This window comes from Meles meles, chromosome X (assembly GCF_922984935.1).
Source record: "Meles meles chromosome X, mMelMel3.1 paternal haplotype, whole genome shotgun sequence".
Taxonomy (NCBI): Eukaryota; Metazoa; Chordata; class Mammalia; order Carnivora; family Mustelidae; genus Meles; species Meles meles.
In genome coordinates this window covers 91,464,372-91,486,287 of record NC_060087.1, presented here as the reverse complement: position 1 = coordinate 91,486,287, position 21,916 = coordinate 91,464,372, and the positions used below count along the sequence as shown (strand labels likewise).

The 21,916-nt window shown below is 42.3% G+C and overlaps 1 protein-coding gene across 1 annotated transcript in view; it reads left to right on the top strand.

Moving 5' to 3' along the window:
- The window catches only part of GUCY2F (guanylate cyclase 2F, retinal), a 166,381-nt gene that overhangs the window by 77,153 nt on the left and 67,312 nt on the right, over nt 1-21,916 (top strand). Inside the window, 7 exon segments of the mRNA XM_045994808.1 lie at nt 2,036-2,192; nt 7,447-7,458; nt 7,461-7,595; nt 10,832-10,980; nt 13,270-13,439; nt 14,478-14,694; nt 18,108-18,267. Of these exon segments, the coding sequence (XP_045850764.1) occupies nt 2,036-2,192; nt 7,447-7,458; nt 7,461-7,595; nt 10,832-10,980; nt 13,270-13,439; nt 14,478-14,694; nt 18,108-18,267 (1,000 nt within the window).

Sequence of the window (21,916 nt, the reverse complement as noted above, 5' to 3'; positions counted from 1 at the left end):
TATAAGGTACTGATATAGAAGGGGCTTACTTGCCCCACTCCTTTCTCCCAGTTTGAGGGCCAGATTTGTCCTTACTTTCTGTTGCCATTGAGCACTCTTCCCCTTAAGCAACCTTTTCTTCCATTCCATTTCTCTGCTTTCTGGATGTGGAAAAGTATTCATTCCCAGATCTTCTGACGCTGCTTAGTCTCATCTCCTGGTTTTCACCTTCTAAAAGGTGGTTCAGTCTAGAACTAAGGGATGGATCTTTGCACACCATAGGTATAACTATGGAATGCAGCATGACCAGGAAGGCAGAAAACCATAGGCTCTATCAGGAAGAACTTCCATTCTCTGAGGCAAGGACTACTGAGAGTCAAAGGGGTTCATGGATGGGTCTATGGATGGACTTTAGTGGAGTCCATGAATTCCTGGGAATAATATGCAAATTGTGTTCATGTGCATCTTTGTGGGGTTGAACTGGTTAATCAATGACTTGCTGAGCTTCTTGAACATTGACCAGTCTTAACCTTTATACTATGGCCTAACCCTTTTCAAGGTAGCTTTATAGACATTATCTCATTCCAATTCTTCATAAAGTAAGTATGATTAGCCTCCTTTTACAGAGGCTCAGAGAAGCTAAATGAGGTACATTTTGTTATATAGTGTCTGCCATACATAGTAAGTGTTCAATAAATATTTATTAGCCAAATCTCCTGATTTCAATTCTAGTACTCTTTCCACTCATCCTATCAACAAGGTCCCATGATTTAAGGGAGAAGGCTCTAAATGATAGTCCTCTCAGGACCATGATGAATGAAACCCAAGCATTAGACAACCCCCAGGGGAAATCTCACCCACTGCAGACAAGGCTTGGGGGTACTGGCAACTACAGACTTTCTGAGGGCACAATATGTAAAGCATACAAATACAAAGGGCTGTCAGGCCACAAAATAGAGCCAGATACTTAAAAGGGCTCAGCATAAACAGTTCTGAGATGATTGCACTAGAACATGAATTGTATTTATATGTGAATGAGTAAATTCTTCTGAAAAGAGCCCCTGTAGATCACATTTGAATGTCATATATAAAGCAAGCTGCAGAGATCAGTGGTATTCAGCTTTCCTCTTTTTAATTACCTATTTTTAATTACAGAAGTAATGTATTAAATTAAATTTAAAAATCAAAAATATAAATATATACAGGGAAAATATTGATATTTACTCAACCCTCTTTCACATCCCTCCCCACAGTTAACCATTGCTGACAATTTGGTGATTAACCTAGCAATTCATTTCATGTATATTTACATACACTATCAATTTTGTTTTTTAAAATACATACTGTTACATAGTTTTGCACCTTTTCATTTTTCACTTACTTTATGGCTTAGACATGATTCCCTGTTAGTACATACAGATATATTTTATTATTTTTAACTGCTGCAGAATATTGCATAGTTCATATGCAACACAATTTGGACAGTCCCTTCTTGACAGATATTTATTGTATTTTAATTATATAATATTGTAAAGCATAGTTGCCTTGAGCATTCTTGTGTATGTCTCCTTGTGTAGATGTACAAGCATTTCTTTAGAGAAGAAGCACAATCCCTAGGTCACAGAATATGAATGATTTCAATTCTGATATCTACTACCAAACTACCCACCAAAAAGGACATACCAATTTCCATTTCTTCCAACAGTGAATGAAAGTTGAACTAGATCTTTTGGGGAGAAAATCAGAATCTTCCAGTTCTTGGAAATTACATATGTATGGATCCAACCTATGTTTGAAATGTTAATAAATCTCCCAATAGCATACCATTCTCTAGACATACAAGATATGATTCTTCATCAAAAGCATAAAATCTTAGCGCTGGAAGGGACCTGGAAATATTTCTTGTTGTTACAGTTTTGCTTTGCCTGCATATAAGAAAAAAAGGAGGCTGAATTCTGGCCCATAATAGCTCATGCCATTAACAAGCTCAGAAATTGGTCTTAAAAGCACAAAATAGTTAAAGAAGTTACTAAATAAATCCTGTTTGTATCTGGAGGGCATGAAGCACTTACACCACGGAGAGTTTGCTCATGGGAGGTTGAAATCTCGGAACTGTGTGGTAGATGGGTGTTTTGTACTAAAAGTGACAGATTATGGCTTTAATGACATCTTGGAAACTCTAAGAGTCTCCCAAGAGGAACCTTCTGTTGAAGGTAAGCAATGTATTATTATACTCTTCTGACGCACTCAAGGTAACTCCAAAATTCAAATGAGGGTATGCACTGAGTTAAAGCCTCAGGCTGATTCAACTTCCCACTTTTGTTGAAAATTCAGCCTCATTTCCAAACCAAAGGAGTTGAATGAATTCTGCAGGCTGTAATCTCAGCACAGCCTAGCCTTCAGAGCGAAGCCAGTGCAATAATGTTGAGTTCCCGCTGTGACAGGATTAGGTTGTATTGTTTGGAGACCCCAGGAGTCTCTGGAGGAACTTGCTGAGCGTTAGGCACACAGTAGGTGCTCAATAAATACTTGTCAGATTGAATGGAAGGTAATTTGGTAGCTGGACCCCCACAAAACACATTCTGGAATGGGATGTCACTAGAGCCTACTCTTACTGTCTCTGTCAAAGAGAAAAAAGTGAGGAGGAGGAGGGGGCTCTATGTAAATACTCTATGGGTTGCCTGGGATGGCTTCAGACGGAACTGTGGCCTTCTACTTAGATAAGTAGGCATGCCCATAATGCGCATTTGGTGTTTTCTGTCTTATATTTAGTGCCCTAGTGGCAGCACCAGACAATGCTTGTAGGTGTCATAACAGGTCAAAGAAGTGGGAGAAATCTGCAATGAGGAATTGGGAATGGGTGAGTGAGAAATAGGAAGGAATGAGCGGACGGAAGAGAGGAAGGAAGAAAGAGAAAGAGTAAGGAGAGAGAATGAGTATAATTAAATACATAGAGGAAATTTGGGCATTAAAAATTTTAACTAGCATTGCAAGGGTGAAGAAGAGAGAGGGACATAAAAACAGAGAAACAGACAACTCCAAAAAAGAGACAGCAGGACAGATGAAAATTACAACATATATTTTTTAAAAGAATCTTTGGCAGTGTAAGTTTTAAAACTGCTGACATAAGAGAAACAAACACTGAAAGATACAAAGAGACATATAGGTAGATGCAGACAAGAGAGCCTAGTTATCAGTGGTGGTATCTTTGTGCTTTATAAAACTTGCAGTATATTGAATGTTAGGGAGGCATCTAGTCCAACTCTTTCATTTTACAGATGAGATAAAGTGAGGCTTATGATTTGCCCAAGTCCTACAGCCACTTAGGAGAAGTTCCAGGAATTCAATTCAGGTCTTTTGAAGACTGGCCCCTACATGCAGCTAAATTACAACTTCTGTGGACCTGTGCTTGTTGCCAACTTAGTCTTATGGTTATTGTTTGGCTAATTCCAATTTGAAAGGCTGGAGTAGTTGCCTGGCATTAATGCTAGGATGTCCGGGACAGTAGCTGCAGATCGGCAAGTACTTAGTTTCCTGTCAAGATGAGTCATCTCTAAAAGCTAAAACACAATGCCCATCTTCCCAGAGTTCCACTTAATTCACAGGATGGCAACTTGCAAACTTCAGAAACTCTGATCTTAGAGTGGGGAAAGGATGGTTGTGTGTGTGTGTGTGTACCCTGTCTCTTGCTCTGTCTCTCCTTCTTACTGTGTCATTTCACTCTCCAAATTACAATGGCAGTCTGGATGTTCAATCCATTCTTCACACACAGCAGCCAGAGTGAATTTTCTCAACTGCAAATCTGACCGTGCTAGAGCTCTGCCAAAATTCACTGAATGGCTTCTCATTGCTCTTAGGATAAAGTTCAAATTTCCTTACATGGCTTATGAGCCCTGTGTGGTTTGGGCCTTGTGGATCTCTCCTGCTTAATCACTCCTCCTCCATCTCTGGGCTCTACAGCAGTGCTGAACTCCTTCCAGTTGCTTATTTACCCCAGGCTCTCTCTCTCTTTTTTAAAATATTTTATTTATTTGACAGAGAGAAATCGCAACTAGGCAGAGAGGCAGGCCGAGAGAGAGGAGGAAGCAGGCTCCCTGTGGAGCAGAGAGCCGGATGCGGGGCTCGATCCCAGGACCCTGGGATCATGACCTGAGCCGAAGGCAGAGGCTTTAACCTACTGAGCCACCCAGGTGCCCCCCCCTCCCAGGCTCTTTCTTACTCTCAGACCTTTACACGTGCTTTGCCCATCCCTTGGGACACTACCTTTCCCACTCTGTTATAAACTCCTCTGAGTCTGGCTAGATTCTACTCCTTCTTCAGAGCTAAACTTAAATACCACTGATTCAACAAGAGACTTTCCATGACCCTCTATGCTCAGCAGTTTCCCTCTTTATGATCCTTAGGGCTTTGAACTTTGTTGTAATTCCATACTTTGTTGGTATTATATGTTTAATTAGCTGTCTTCTCTCCCAGCTCAACTTATAAGCTCTGCAAAGGCAAGAAACAGGCTTGCCTCCGTTAGTACCTTTCACCATACCTGGCAGAATAAATGTTTGGTGACTCGGCAGATGGATGTACTAAAATGAAATAAGGAAACTTGCTGCTTCTTCCTTAGATGACAGGGCTAATAAAATCTTATAATTGGGGGACTCTTGCAAATCATCTGACTCAATGTCCATTTTACAGATGGGGAAGCAGAGGTTCTGTAAGGTGAGCCACTTAGTGACCAAGCTAAGATTTTGAACTTTTGTCTCTTGACTTTGAGTTTTCTGTTCTTTTGCACTTCACCACACTGGCTCTCCACAGTTGATTTTTATCACCACGGCAAGGCTCAGAGTCGGTAGTGGCATCAGCGGATGCAAAACAAGCCAAAGTAATTTTTCTAGTTTCCTTGAGAGTTCAAGTCTAATGGTAGGTAGTAGATCTTACTTGAGAGTGGAGATGGGGAAATGGGGATGGGTCCTAAGTGTATTCATTACTGTCCGCTTTCAATTACATAAGTATGGTGCAAATAAAGCCTCATTTTGGCTATTAACAACATACATGTAAGTGCTCTTTGAAAATACTGTTTGGTAATGATTGTATTTAATCACCCAGCTTTTTACTGGAGAGTTTTGTCCTCTTTTCCCTTTTTGTGCTTTTAAATGTGTAGGAGAGAGAATAGCAGAAGAAACAGCTGCATTTTTCTTGCTCTGAGATAACCCCCCTGCCCTCCCCTCCAAACCATATCAGGAAGGTATTCCGGAATCCCACAGTCAGAAATGCACTGCTTTGACCAAAGTAACTTTCAGTATCTTTGGGTCTTCTTTGCAAATATAAGTCCTACTAGACAAGAAGGCAAAAAGGCAAAACCACTCTAGTGAGTATATCAGAGACTTCCATGGGGGCAGGAGAGTGGGGGGGCATGTGACAAAGGCTGGGGATACCTGGAGGACAAAGAGAAAAGATGAGTACATGATTGGGGGTGAGGCTAGAAATCCCTGTTCTACCATTTTGATCAGGATTGGCTCAAATTTGGAATTTCCAAGGTGAATTTTCTTTCCTGGGTTTCACTAACACACCAGAATAATCTCTGACCTTTCCATCCTCCTTCCTGCTTCACAGGAGCTTGTCCCCTGGGCTCCCTTCCCAATACCCAAGTTAACAAGATGAAAAATTAGCTAGCACTTTCCTCCCATCACCCCTGCCCTCAGCAGACACTTCTCCAGCCTTCCTTTCTGGACTTCAACCCTTGCTTACTCCAAATCTTTCCCCTCTATGGAGCACATTGAGTCCATCCCCAGCCCTGTCACTAACTTCTCCGTTATAGCCTTCCTGTGTATCTTGTTCCCTGTCCTCCTGCTGCCATCCCCCACCCCTATTCAGGCCCCTTTCACCTCGCCTCTGGCTACTACTGCAATAACTTCCTAGCTGGTCTCCCTGACTTCAGCCTCTCCCCTTCAATCCAGCTTGTGCAGGTTGCCAGATTAATCTTCCCAACACAGCTTTTATCAAATCTCTCTCCAGCTCCCAAACCCCTACTGCCTTTTGTATTCATTCCAAATGCCTTCATTTGGCTCTCAGGGCCTCTCACCTTCTGCCCTCATTCTTCTAGCCACCGTCCCTCCCCCACTTCATCAACCCCATTTCTCATTTCTCATTATTCCTTAACAGAGCCCTTCTCTTCAGCCGAGCTAATCTGCTTACCACCACCCCCATCTGCAATTTGCTTCTTTCTACTTCTTGTTCTTTTGCACATACTGTTCTTTCTCCCTGCAAAGCCCTTACCCTCTCAGCTCTAGGAAACTGCATCCTTGACTTTTTTAAAAAGCTCCTTTAAGATCTAACTTTTCCAGGAAGCCTTCCTGGATTAATTTGATCAGCTCAGTTTTCTCTCTCTCTCTCTCGCTCTTTTTTTTTTTTTAGTTTGAGCCTCATGGAATTGTCAATATCAACCATTTTTACCCCCAGAAATGGCAATTTTGTATGATTCCGTGTAAAACTTTTGACTACTGCATTTATATTACAAATGTGTTTTATTTATTTATTTATTTAAAAGAAAGACGGGGAGAGAGAGAGACATGAGTGGGAAGAGATGCAGAGGGAGAGGGAGAGAATCTCAAGCAGACTCCTTGCAGAGCACGGAGTCTGACAGTGGTAGAGGGTGGGGAGCTCTATCACATGACTCTGAGATCACAACCTGAGCTGAAACCAAGAATCAGACGTTCAATTGACTGAGCCAACCAGGTGTCGCAGTGTGTATTTCTTTATACATTAACTTAAGTAGTCTTGCCACATATTGCAGTTAGGGGATCACATGTCTATGCTGCCCATTGCTTTGTGAACCATATAAGGGCAGAGGCAAGGTCTAATTCAACTCTGGCACCATTCCTGCACCTAGCGTAATACCCAGTATGTGCTATACCCTCAATAAATATTTGTAGAACTGACTTGAAGTGATTGTTGCATCTTTTTGTTCTGTGAGGTATAGAGGAGGCCTATATATATTTGAAGGAGATCTTCAAATCCTCTTAGAGAAGACCTGGAGAAAGCAACTTGTGAATCCCTAAGCCCCAGCACAATCAAATTACCAGACACATACAGATCTCAACAAATGGCAAATTCATGGCAACCAGAGTGGCTGTGTACTTGCCTTTCCCTGGAAGCCTGCCAATTGCTACTTGCAGGCTCAAGAGAACAAGAAAGCAAGTGCCAGATAGTTTTTCTACTTCAAGCTTCACTGCCCTGTTCCACACCTCCGCTGGGTCTGCCTGCATGGTTCTGGAGTGGGGAGAGTAGTATGCTTTCTCTGTGCACAATTTCTTAGATTCATAGATTTGGACCCCTGGGTAGGGGGGACTAGCATGCCAGTCAGTCTAATAAAAATATAAAGCAGTCAATGAAACAGCACCATTGGAACCCTTGAGGGCATTGCAAACGCTGTCAGTTAATTCTCCCTGCATTCTTAAAACAATGCTTTCATTTCAGAGTTGCTATGGACAGCCCTGAACTGTTGAGAGCACCAAAGGGCAGCACGTTAGGTTCTTTTGCAGGAGATTTCTATAGCTTTGCCATCATCATGCAAGAAGTGCTGGTCGGGGGCACCCCATTCTGCATGATGGATCTGCCTGTCAAAGGTAAGCAGGAGGTGAGAAAAGGTCACCAAGAGCCTGCCATGACCCAGATCATCAGCCTAACCCAGGCTGTTGTAATTTGCCAGAAGAGCGAACACAGTTATATATTTGTGCTAACTGCCTGCTAGCCTGCAAATAGCGTGTTAGGAGCAGGTGGGACTGGAGCCAAACAGATTTAGGCATTTGGAAGAAGTTTCCCAACTCAGGAAGCTGGTCCTTTCCAAACTATGATGTTAGCCAAGGACTTACAGGACCTATGTTGGACCCCCCACTTTTTAAGCAACCTTCCCTCCTTTGAGACAGTCCCTTCCAGGTATTTCAGTACCCCTCATGATGCTCCTGGATGGCATGGTCCTTTCATACTTTCCCTGTGACATGCCATAGACTTTCATCCCCATCTTTCATCAAAATGATTGCTTGTCAGGCACAATCCATGAAGGAATGGTAAAATCAGTGGGCAAAAGTTTGAGGGGAAACAGGATATTTGCATATTCTGAGAGTATGAACCCACTAGATACTTAGTAGTTACAAGTGGAAAAATAACAAGTTTACTATCAGAGGATGATGATTTTTTAAAAAAGATTTTATTTATTTGACTGAGAGAGATCACAAGTAGGCAGAGAGGCAGGCAGAGAGAGGGGGGAAGCAGGCTCCCTGCTGAGCAGAGAGCCCAATGCAAGGCTTGACCCCAGGACCCTGGGATCATGAACTGAGCCAAAGGCAGAGGCTTAACCCACTGAGCCACCCAGGCGCCCTCAGAGGATGATGATCTTGCAGATACCATCTTATCCAAGTGATCAAGGCTCACTGACATCATGCACCCCCTGGCATGATGCACTGAAAAGGGCACAATGTCACCTTTGTGGAATTTTTGGAAAAAATGCATAACAGTCTACCCAGGAGAAAACATTGGACACACCCCAAATGAGAGACATTCTGCAAAATAATTAGCCAATTCTCATCAAAATGTCAAATTCGTGAAAGTCAGGGACGGAATGAGGAACCATCATGGGTTGAAGGAGACGGAGACATGATAATTAAATGCAATATGGGATCTTGAATTGGATTGTGGGACAGAAAAAGATACTGGGAATAAAACTGAGGAAATTCAAATAAAGACCGGAATAGTAGTAATAGTAATGTACCAATATTAATTTCCTTTGTACTATGGTTATATAAGTTAACAGCATTAGAAGAAGCTGAGTGAAGAGTAGGCAATTATTATACTAGTTTTATAACTTTTCTGGAAGTCTAAATTTATTTCAAAATAAAAAAAAATTAAAAATGCGAACAAAACAAAACAAAGAAACCCAAATACTTAGCTATCTTTTGCCTCACTCAGAGTCCTATATCACTCCTCTACTCAAAACTTCCTGTTTCCCATCACTTGTCAAATGAAGCCCAGATTCCTCACAGGACATACAAGGCTCTTTGCAGTCTGGCCTCGAGCCACCTCTCTGAGCTTATCTCCTGTCACTCCCTATACTCTAGCTAAACCACATGACTAAAAGTACCATGGTCTTACCTCTGTGCCTTCAAGAGAGCTGTTCAGAGTCCCTGGAATGCCCTCGCCTTCTCCCTACTTTGCCTCATCCAGTTTTTGTCACCTCCTCTGGAAAGACTTCTCTGACCTCTTTACTGCAGGCCATGTGCCCCCTGTGTGCTTACCTGTGTGGAATGTCTGCTAGAACACTTATATTCTTAGTCCTTGTTTAGCTCCTTCATTGGACTATAAGCTCCTCAAGGGCATGAATTATACTGGGCCTAAGTGGAGAGAGAACCCATTCAACTCTATGGTGCTCTGGTAAAAAGATAAGGACTCCATTTACCAGAGAGTGGATAAGGGCAGTCACATTCCAAGGGACTGGCTCACATGGAAGCTATTACACAGCAATGGGCACTGCAATGGAGAAAACTGCACTGCAATGGAGAAAACATTACTAGTATAGGCCAACCTGGGTTAAAGGAGCTGAAGTGTGATGTCACAAATTGCTGAGAAGTCAGAGGCAACAACCTCCCCTTCTTTCATGGAGGCAAGGGGACGCCTACTGTATGGTATGAAGCAGCACTGTTGGAGTGTGACAGCCAATGTAGGAGTGTGAAGGGCACACTGGTGGGGCAAGCAAGGTTTGGTGCCTATTGGAGTTGGGGCTTTGGGGAGGGGGTTAGGGATAAGAAATGAGCTGAAGTGATAGGGCATAGATTTTACCCTGTGTGTTATGAGAAGTCATTAAAGGGTTTTAAGCAAGAAAATGACATGGCCAAATTCATGTTTTAAGAATGCTTGCAGAAGGCTAGCCTGGAAGCAGTGAGAACAGTTTGAGGTCCGGTGTGGATTGCTGAGGACATTGAAGGCTAACTATTTTCTTCTACTTCTGGAAATTTTCTCTCTATTAGTCTGCCTAATCTGGACTTCTCTAAGTCACTAATGGCGTTTGGGTTTGATTAGGGAGTTTGGGAACTCCTGGTTGAAGTCTGAGGTATTTGGAAGTAGGACAATGAGGTAGATTTAGACTGCGTGGAGTCAAATTCAAATTCTGTCACTTGCTAGCCATGTGACTTTCTCTGTTCATCATTTTAACCTTCTGTAAAATAAAAATAAGGGTTCCTACATCATCTGTTTGTAGTGAGAACCTAATGGAAGAATGTGTTCAAAGTCATTAGTCCACAGTCTGATACACAGTCCACAGTCTGATACATAGTACATGTTCCACTGAAAGTGGAGTTCAAGGACAAGCAGTTAGGAGGATCTAGATGAGGTCTTAAACTATTTGTTGGAGTTCTTAATCCTCTTTCCTAGGGGCCAGGCAGGACTCACAGCATGGATCTGAGCCGGGCCTGGGCCTTCAGGGAGGGTTAGGTGGGTCTACTGTGGGGACTGGAAAGTTTAGATGATTTGGGGGTGGGTGGAGGGAGCCAGACCATTGGGGGTATAGTGTTAAAATTGACATCAGATAGGCCACATCTAAATCCTAAAACCTAAAACCTAAAAGCAAGATTAAGTTGTGCCTAAATACTACTAGTCCAACTGATTAATTTCTTTTCCCCTCCTCAATTGACCAATACTTCCTTCGCTCAGAGACAATTTATATTCAATCCACTTAAGGAGAAAGCAAAGGAGATGACCTGTGATTTTTTTCCCTGGGAAACCTCTTTCTTTGCTAAAACTCAATGATCTTTGTCAAATCTTGGCACTCTTTCTATGATTTATAAAACTTTCTCTTCTTACTTCTGGACAGAAATCATAGACGGAGCTAAGAAGTCTCATCCTGTGTACAGATCCATGGTTCCTCCTGAGTGTGCCTCTCCAGAATGTCTCCAGCTGATGAAGCAGTGCTGGGCTGAAACTTCAGAACAGCGACCAACTTTTGATGAAATATTTAATCAGGTAAGGACTCTGTGAATCTCAGCACTGCCCAGAAGGCATCCTAAAGCCAGCCTACCCAAAACAAACTCCTTGATTTTTCATCATATTGTAAAAGGAAACTCCTGCAAGAGAGAGAAAAAAAAATCACTCCTCTTGAGGAGGAAGCATTGGGGTGGCTACTTGGAGGCCTTTGATACTGGAGCGCCCCTAGCACATCCTCCCAAGTGTGAAATGGCTGATTTGAATGTGCTTCTGTATATGAACCTCTATTCTGGACCATTCACAATCTGACCTAACCAACCTTTCAGAAATAGAATTGAACCACTGGCACTTGCAAGGCAGTGGCATTGAGACTGTTAGAAGATGGGTATCATATTTGATTTCAGCTTGGCACAGGTCCTTGTAGGGCCATGTTTGCTATGGAGATGCCAGAAAACTCTGCTGAGTATACCACTGAAGTAACACCAGGTGGTTTTGAGGAGCAAGGAAAGTCATAGGGCCTTTGAAAGGAGACTCATGACAGAAAAATGTGCAAATGGGGAGTACAAAAGCAGGAGATTTTTTTAAGTTCCTAGGGAAATACTTGAGGCAATAAATTGCACAAAAAATGGTAAACTCTCTCCTTAAGATACTGAATTTCTAAAGAGTCTGATTATTTCTCTAGAGTTGGGGATAGAAAGGGCGAAATGAGGAAAGGACAGAGAAAGCTCTGCCAAGGGTACCTAGGGTGCAGTTCTTATGTTGGAACATGCAGCTTAGGTCTTTGTTGAAACTACAGGATACTGAAACTGAGGGTACTCTCTGTGAATGCTGTGTCAGCTCTGGTGGAGAGCCTTTCGAGCCTGGCTGGAGTACAACACTGAGATGCTTTCTGAGTGGCAGGTATCTGAGGCGGAAAAAAGAAAGAGGTGAATTGAAAGCCTTACGGGCCCTGTATATGAAGTCATCCATGTCCCCAGCTAACAATGCTTCCATTAGGCTGGCTGGGTCTCTTGAGGACACTCAAACAGGTATTCAATAGTATGGAAAAGGCAAAGGACCATGAAGGTCACATTTCTGAAAACCTACCATGAGGCAAGAGAAAAAGCATTTGTCCTTGTGTTGATGCTAGAGATGTTATTTCAGAAGACAGAAGAGAAGCTGGTGATAGATGGAAGGAGTGTACATCATACAGTCTTCAAATGGACATTGGGGGAGGCTGCCTTCACTGAAATGCTTTGGTGGAAGTTTAGATTGTCTGAAAGACCAGGATAGCCTGCCAACTCCCTGCAGCTAATAAAACTTAAATGGGCTGAGAAGGAGAGGGAGGTTCCCTGGGTCAGGCAATAGGGGAGCCTTAAACATCTGAGCAGACTACTGAGATTACCTGCAGGACCTTGGTAGACATGTAGATGTGGATCAGGCTCAGAAGGAAACTCCTGGTATCAGCCTTGGGGGACTGAGTGCTAAAGGGACCATGTGCAGCCCAGTCGCATAAGAAGTTTCATTGGGACAGATTCCTGGATGTCTGCTCAGCAAAACTACCACCAGTCTTTTCATGTTGTAAAAACAGCCTTGTGCATGCTGAACACATCAGCAAGGAGGGGTTACCCCCTCGTGATTCCAATGCTATGCCAAGCTCCCTGTTTCTGTAGATGGACAGGGCCTCAGGAGGGCACATTAAAAATCTGTGGCATGCAGCCACCTCTAAAGGATCAGGGCATAGAATGGGCCAAGACCAGCTGAATTTCTACATGACCCTGACTGACATGAAGGGCAGGTGCTAAAGCACATCATTATTCCTGGACCTCCATGGTAAGATGGTAAGAAATAGGGAGTAGATCTTACCATATAGATCTTGGGTCATATTTAAGAGGTCAAGGAACCATCCACTATCCAAAAACTGGTAACACAGTGGCATTAGAAGTCAGGATGACTTAATAAGTTGATTACCCAGAAGGTTAAAACAGTACTCCCTGCCCTCTCTCTCCTCATCCCACTCACAAATGACCTAGGCTCAAGACAAGATCCTATTGCCTTTGAAGTGGCTACTACAATGTGACAGCACCTGAGAGCTGGAGAATCCTTCCCAGAACACCTTTGCTCAGACTTCAAAGAGCCAGAATTGTGGGGGAAGAGCTATTCAGGGAAAAGGAACCTTGTGAATCGGACAGCGTAACAGTGAGGTTGAGTGATGACTTTTTCCATTTATACCTCAGTTTGCTTCTTGTGCCCTGGCATTTTAGAGGAAGGAATAATGGGTCCTACTCCATCATCTCTGAGTTTGAAGAACAAAAATTCACCTGGGTCCTTTTTCTGTTTTACTTCCAGTTTAAAACTTTGAATAAAGGGAAGAAGACCAATATCATTGACTCCATGCTTCGGATTTTGGAGCAATATTCTAGCAACTTGGAAGATTTGATCCGGGAACAGACTGAAGAGCTGGAAACTGAAAAACAGAAAACGGGAAAACTTCTAACATAGATGCTACCACCTTATGTGTGAACACCTGAGGAGTGTGAATCCTTGTAACAGTGTGTTCTTTTAGAAATTGAAAGAAAAAATTACCTGTAACTAACTGCTCCTTCCCCCTATCCTGAACCCTCTCTTCTCCCAGTAGGTTTGAGCCACACCTTCAAATCAAAGATGAATTGGAAACCAAGCAAGTAGAGCACACCTTCCTAATTTCCCACTACCTGTGGAGCATGTTGGTCATTTAAGTTTTTGGTGCTTCAGTTTTTCTATGTGCAACTTCATGACTTTGCCTGGAAGCTGACCAATTAAAAAGAGTCAGTTCTTTGAGGTCCTAGATGAGAGTAGCAGAGTTGTTTTTCTAGGTTTTCCTTCCTTGTTCAAAGCCTTACCTTTGGGTACTGTTTCCAAAGTTTCCAAGACACCTGATCATATTGTAACATGATCTTCTAGGAGTTAACTGGGGAAATTGGTCTCATGTAAAGCAAACACCTGGGATCATTCCCTGAGTGAAGGGACAGCTGAGGAAAAGCTCCACAAGGGGCGCTTGGGTGGCTCAGTGGGTTAAAGCCTCTGCCTTTGGCTCCGGTCATGATCCTGGGGTCCTGGGATCTTGGGTGGCTCAGTGGGTTAAAGCCTCTGCCTTTGGCTCCGGTCATGATCCTGGGGTCCTGGGATCGAGCCCTGGATCAGGCTCTGTTCAGCGGGGAGCCTGCTTCCCCCCCCCCCCCCCCCCCGCCTAACTCTCTGCTTACTTTTGATCTCTCTCTCTCTCTCTGTCAAATAAATAAATAAAATCTTTAAAGAAAAAAAAAACTCCACAAAAACACGGACCAAGGCTGTCTGTTCGGTGCTGTATTCCAGCATCTGGCACAGTACCTGGCACATCATAAGCACTCAAAATGTATTTATAGACTAAATTAAAGAATTAATGTTTTCATTCAGATGACATCTTCTTCCTACTCATTTACTTGGCAGTGATTTTGGGAGAAATCATGTTCTAGCAGATGTGTGTGTGGCATGTCAGGAGGCCCCTGTCCTCTGAGGAATAGCTGTCTCTGCTTTAGATCAGTTGCCAAATCCCTCAAAAAGGTCTACATGGTTGAACCTGAGGGCTTTGACTTGATCAACTTGTACTTCAGTGACATTGTGGGCTTCACCACCATCTCAGCCATGAGTGAGCCTATTGTGGTGGTAGATCTTCTCAATGACCTGTACACACTCCTTGATGCTGTCATAGGCAGTCATGATGTCTACAAGGTAAGTTACTGAGTAGAGAAGTATATTCTAGAGAGAAATTTTTATATGAGACTCATAATCCCAAAATTAAAAGGTGGAATTTTACTGAATGCTGTTATGTAGGAAGTAAAGTTTATTTATGTATTTATGTGTTTATTTATTTATTTTAGTTCCAAATGTAGAGTTCAGTGATTCATCAGTTGCATATAATACCCAGTGCTTACCACATCACGTGCCCTCCTTAATGCCCAACACCGATTTACTCCCTACCCCCACCTACTTCCCCTCCAGCAACCCTCAGTTTCTTTCCTATAGGCAAGAGTCACTCATGGTTTGTCTCCAACTCTGATTAAGGACATAAAATTTAAATAGAATACCACTTCCATTGGTATCTTATTAGAAATGAAGGCCAGGCAGAATGCATACAATCTCACACTTTATAAAATAACAGTATGAACTGAGCAAGAGATTGCCAGGCAGATTTCTCTTGAGCTGTTTTCTAGAACTGAGACTAAGAAGAGGTTGGAGCCAAAAGGGTTATTGTACTTCAGTGGCTAAGTAACCACAGTGTAGGTAGTATCATGCTAGATATGATACAAGGGCGATAGAAGCATTGGTGCTTTGCCGATAGCTGGTGACTGCTACAGAGTTCATCTTGGTAAAACTCATGTACATCTAACACATGCTGTTAAAATTTGGTTTGTTCCCCTAAGTACCATTTTTATACAAGAGGGAACTCTGGTATCACATAGGTCAAAGAACTATTAGACCAGAGGCTCTTTGGGATTCTATAGGGTAAACATGAGCCCATCTTGTGGTCTGAGGTCTAGGGAAGTCATTAACCATGAGGTTGCAACCTACTGCTCCCACATCCCCCCACCCCTCCAGCTGTCAATTTCCACTCTTCCTATCCAAGGTTGCTGAAGATGAGCAGAGAATAGATGACTACATTCACCCCTTTGGTTGCCATGCTTCCCTACCTTTGATTTTTATATGTTGTCTTATCTTTAGGCAGAAAATGACTAAAACTCTTATAGCTGTGCAAGGCCATTTCCATGTTGTCTGAAACATGGGTGCTTGTCTTATTGATGGAAAAACATGCCCCAGGCATCCCAAACTTTGACAGCTCCTCTGTCCCAGGAACCAAGGTAGAGATGGGGAATGAGTACCTCCATTCATTGGATCCTTCACAGTAGTCTGAAATGTTCCAACTCTCAAATCACACACAGGGCAGTCTGTTTATCTCAGATTAGACAGGGCCCTTTCAGGTCAGGTAGAGAGCCTCAGGGCTAGGCAAGCCATTTAATAGGGCTCAGAAATAGATATCATACCTGTCAATCAGCCGGAGCTGCAAACTAATCAAGAAGCACACATGGAAGCCACAGTGGAGGAAAAATCCATAGAATCAGACTACCTGTCTTAACTTGTTGAGCTCAAGCAGCCTGAAGAGGAAAACAAATCACCAAAAGCTAATTCAGTTGAAACTAAAATCAAAGATGATTCAGCGTGGGCAGTAACAGAGCCACTGGTTTAATCAATGCAGCTGATACTCTTCAGACAATTGTCTGAAGTCTTAGGGATGAGGCCATAAGATATTTTGGTACTTCATGGCTGCAGTAGGGAGTTCGTGGTCTGTTTCCAGGGTAGAGAGGGGCTCTCCAAATCCAAAAATGAAATCTAATTTTTCGGTTTTGTTTATGAAAAGCAACAGGGCAAAGGAAATAAAATTGAACCAGCAGTGAGTCACCAAACTCGTTTGTGTTTTCATTTTATTTACCTGTAAAATTGAAATCACCTCCCCAGCACTTGATAATCTGAAATGGAAGTGAGAAGGTTACTGCAAAATTACAAATTTGTTCTCAGTTTCTGTTCTCCTGCCACCACCCATCTCAACCAGCCCCTATTCTAAACCTCCCCTGCCCTTTCTGTGTCCTCCTGCTGGCTCATGCCCCGCCACCCACAGTCCCCTGCAATAGTCTTTCACCAAGACTAGGCACTGCCCATGCTCCCTGACCTTCTATTCTCCTCATCTATGTGTGCGGGGACTCTTGAGTGACTGACTCATTTCAGGGAAGAGTCAACCACTATTCTTTGATAATGGCCAGCAAGTAAGTGAGTCTCTCCCTCCCATATAACATTTGGATTGTACCTGTTTCCTTCCTCTGTGCAGGCTGGCATACTTATTTGAGGACAGGGATCACTTTCTCCAATTGTACGAGGAAAGGGAGGCCCTGGATAGAAGCATGGTGAGGTACAAAGTCTCATGTATTCAAAGCATCATTGTTACTGGCTATATAGAAAGTCATGATGAGAGGCCTATTGCTGATTACTGAACTTTCTCTGGAGCTGAGTCTTAGCCACCATCCCATGGCTTGTGTTAAGTCTTATTAATCTGATGATGATAATGATGATTATGATAGCTTGCATTTATCCACCAGGCAGGTTTTAAGTGCTTTGGCGTATGTTATTTCGTTCTTAGAAGACTCCATAAGGCAGGTACTCTTATTATCCCTGTTTTGCAAATAAGGATACTAAAGCACAGAGAAGTTAAGTGACTTGGCAAGGCCACACAGTTTGTAAATGGTACATCTGGGATTCTGACCAAGGCAATGTGACATCAGAGTTTCGTGGTCTTAACTATTGCACTTGTGAGTGCAGTTCTCTAGAAGAACATGGGTTTTAATTGGATCCAAACTTGTCCTAGCAGAATCAGACAGGCACATTTCATGGAAGTCCTTCTGGTAGACTTATCTTTTGGATTTACTTGAAAAGCTTCTACTTACTAGTCACCTAAAAGAGTGAGCATATTTCTTTTGGGAAGATGAGGAATACAGATTTGCCTTTCCTTATAGGTGTCCAGCTTAAAGCAGCTGAGGGAGGGTTCTGCTGTCCTTTGACAAGTGGCACTAGGAGAGGAGGGGATAGCTGGTGGAAAAAAGACTCAGTTCTCACACTCAATATTAACAGTGCAAAGCAGAAGGAACAGTCTCTTCCACCTCCTTCTTTTCCCTTTCTCTATACTTGCCTTAAGGCTTCTAGCTCATTTACCTGAAATCTTCTAGAGAAATACTTGCTAGAGGAATATTATATGCACCTTCTCCTAGGGTGCTTTTCTATGGGTATCCATGGATATTCCTACAAATCTCCTCTTTTCCTTCCCCCAGGAATTGTTCTCTAGGACCAGCTAAGAAACTGCAAAGTTGCTTATTTCAGAATCTATGGGTGTGGGACCTAGACATCAATTTTTTTCATAAAGCTCCTTAAATGATTCTAATATGCAGCCAGACCTTGAATCTCTGACAGTCTCTCACCATCTTCCTCAATTTACAAGAAATAAGCCTCCCTCATGTCTCTCTCTCTCTCTCTCTCTCTCTCTCACACACACACACACACACACACACACAATTTGTCTGCTCATTCTATTTCCCCTGATTCCCAAGTATTGACCATTGACTTACATGGTGACCTCAGGCCTCCTAAAAAGGAATGGCAGTCGGCATGCAGCTGAGATTACAAACATGTCCCTAGATATCCTGAGCTCCGTGGGGACCTTTAAGATGAGACACATGCCAGCTGATTCGAATAGGCCTGTCCGGATTCGAATAGGCCTGCATTCAGGTAACAACAGCCAGCTACAGGAAGAAAGACATTCCCATGCACCTCAAGAGAAGATTATAAAAGGTCAGAGAGGGTAGTGCTCCCCTGATTACTGGCAGTTGGATTATCCAGGTGTCTAACGGTGCCTAATTTCTTTATGCCTACCCAAGTTTTATTCTCTTTGCAACACCTATACTACCCCATTGGGCAGAAGCCCTTGTTCTAGGTACCAATCCCTTTCAATCTACCTTTCTTGTTAGAGCCAACATTTCCTATGTGCCTCAGGGGAAGACTAGAAAAAGGGTAGAGTGCCCCTGATAACTTTATGCCTAAAACTTCCCTCAACTGGCTTTTATGATATGCTTCTCACTCTCTGAATGCTTTTTCTCCATTTCATTCATTGGCTGTCTTGGAAACTCCTGCTCTCTAACTGTAGCTGCTACCCGATTTTTTGTAAAGCTCCGAGTTGTGGTCTAATTGCTCTTCTCACATCCTGATTTTTGTTTCTCAACCCACTCCAACCTGGCTTTCATTTTCTACCATTGTCTGAAAATCTCTTCTGTCTCTGTCTATCCCTTAAATATTGATGTTCCCCAAGGTTCTGTCTTTCGTCCATTTTTTTTTTCTCCCCTTACATACTTTTCTTTCATTCACATCTATGGTTTAAGTACAACTTGTATGCTGACGACTTCCAGCCCCATTTCTTTTTTTTTTAGATTTTATTTATTTATTTGACAGAAACAGTGAAAAAGCATAAGCAGGGGGAGCAGCAGAGGGAGAAGGAGAAGCAAGCTCCCCAATGAGCAGGAAAACTGATGCGGGACTCTATCCCAGGACCCTAAGATCAAGACCTGAGCTGAAGGCAGTTGCTTAACCAACTGAGCCACCCAAGCTTCTTTCCATCCCCACTTCTGTATATGTCTTCTCCCTTAAGCTTCAGCCTTCTATATCAAACTTGCTGCTGAAATTTCCATCTGAATGTTCTACATGGACCTCAGACTCAATTCCAAAACAGAATTATTTTCTTCCCACATAAGCTGCTTCTTCTCCCTGTGTTTATTCTCTATTTCAGTTGGTGGTACAACTATTCACCTAGTTACTCCAGTTAGTTTTGGGAGTCATCCTCCTTGATTCCTCCCTCACCCTTATACCATTCAACCATTTACCAAGTCTTGAGCATTTTACCTTTTATATATTTCTTGAATCTGTCTTATCTATACTTGACTATCATAACTCAAGTCTAGACCACCAGCATCTTTTGCCTGGATCACTGAAATAACATCTCCTTGCTTCCACTCTTGTTTCTTTCTATCCATCCTTCTCATAGTCATCAGCATAATCTCTGTTTACTTGTTTCTCCATCCATTAGACCATAAGCTTCTTAAAAAATTTTTTGGGTAAACGTGCCTGGGTGGCTCAGTTGATTGAACATCCAACTCTTGGTTTTGTTTAAGTCATGACCTCAGGGTCGCAGGATAGAGCCCCACATCAGCACTGAGAATCAAGTAGATTCTCAGTAGAGACTATACTTGAGATTGTCTCTCCCTCTCCTCCTACCCCTCCCCCCCGTTCACTCATGTGTGAGTGCTTGCTCTCTCTAAAATAAATAGATAAAATCTTTTTTTAAAAAGTTAAAAAAAATTTAAGCAGGCTTCATGTCAAATGTAGGGCTTGAACTCATGACCCTGAGATCAAGAATCACATGCTTTACCAACTAAGCCGGCCAGATACCCCTAGACTATAAGCTTCTTGATGGCAGGAACTATATCTTACTCATGTTTGCATCCTGAATGCTTATGTTCAGCATTTTTCTTTTTTTTTTAAACGATTTATTTATTTATTTATTTGACAGAAAGAGATCACAAGTAGGCAGAGAGGCAGGCAGAGAGAGAGAGGAGGAAGTGATCCCAGGACCCTGGGATCATGACCTGAGCCGAAGGCAGAGGCTTTAACCCACTGAGCCACCCAGGCGCCCCAGCATTTTTCTTTTAAAGAAAAGCCTTCATCTCTCCTTTGTGCTTCAGTTCCACATCTTCAACCTTCTTCAGCACATCTTTTCTTAGATGATTCACCATTATTTTAAATTCAACATATCTAAAAGTTCAAGTCATCTTTTTCCATGAATTATAAGCCCATGCCAATTTCCTCATGGATGTCAGAGAGCCAACAAGTCTGTTAGTTCTCCTTTCATGATGTCTGTTTCATCTCCCCTTTCTGCCCACCCACTCCCTATCATCTCCTCCTTCCCAGTGCTCACGACCTTGTGCTTGCATTACCACAACAATTACCTAACAGGTTTCCCTGATTTTACTTTCTTCCCGTTCAATGCATTCTATACATTGATCTGAGAAGAAAAAAGGAAACATCATTTTTGTCATGTAATTCCCTGCTCAAAATTCTCTAGTGGTTCAAGGTCTTCCATTTGGTATAGCCCAATATCCAATCTTGTCTCCAGTTTTTCCTGAGCCCCTGAACTAGGCAGACTGCTTTCTCTGAGAGCTTCCCAAAATTTCATGGTCAATTCATACCACAAATATTTGATTCTTGTCCCTTTTCTCCTACTCAAACTCAAATCTTACCCACCCGTCATGATTCAAATTAAATCCCATCTTCTCCATTGGACCTTTCTTGACTGAACCGGATCCTATTTAGCAGCCCCCACACCCATTTATCTTATTTCAACCATACATTGTTTTGGGTTGTTGCTTACTTGTTTCCTGTTTAGTAATCTTTTCTCTTTAATTAGACTATAAATTCCTACAGAACTGAGATCAAGTATGTGACATTTCTTTTTTATTCCCCTTGGTGCCTAGCTCTGTGTCCAATGAATGTATATGAATGGGAAGAAAAGAATTAAAATGAAAAACATAAGTTTTGTAGTTCTTACTTATTTTTATTCTTATAAATTAAAGAAAGAACTTCTTGAAGCAAAAACACATAATTACTTTCTCTAACTCAGGAAATAGCAAAAAGATAATGCTGAACAATTTCAAATAGAAAGAGAGCAAAGGCCAGAAAAGTAATGGTGGAGAATTTTTAAAATACTTCTTTTTTTAATTTTTTAAAGATTTTTAAAAATTTATTTGACAGACAGAGATCACAAGTAGGCAGAGAGGCAAGCAGAGAGAGGAGGAAGCAGGCATCCTGCTGAGCAAAGAGCCCGATGCAGGGCTCGATCCCAGGACTCTGGGATCACGACCTGAGCCGAAGGCAGAGGCTTTAACCCACTGAGCCACCCAGGCACCCCAAATTTTTAAAATACTTCTGAATTAGGTTTTCAGTATGGCCGCTGAAGTTTTTTGCAAGTAATATTCACTGTCTGAACACCTAACAGCCATATAGAAATGTAAGAACAAAACACATTCTAAGGGCAAATATAATGTATTCTTGGATTACCTATATATGCTGCTTGTCCGTGCCCCTAACACAAATGATTGAAAGTCAATTCGACTTCTTTTCAGATTTTCCAATTGTCTTAGTAATAATTCTCCTGGGAAATAAATAACCCCATGAGATCCCTTCTTCTGACTCTAAGACATAAGAAAGGGTCACTTCTTTTTTATTGTAACAAACATGCTTGGATCCTGAGTCCCTGCCCAGGCCTTTCTGGTTTGGCTTTCATGCTTATTTGTCCCTGTTGACAGATATAAGTATCGTGGGTATAACTGTG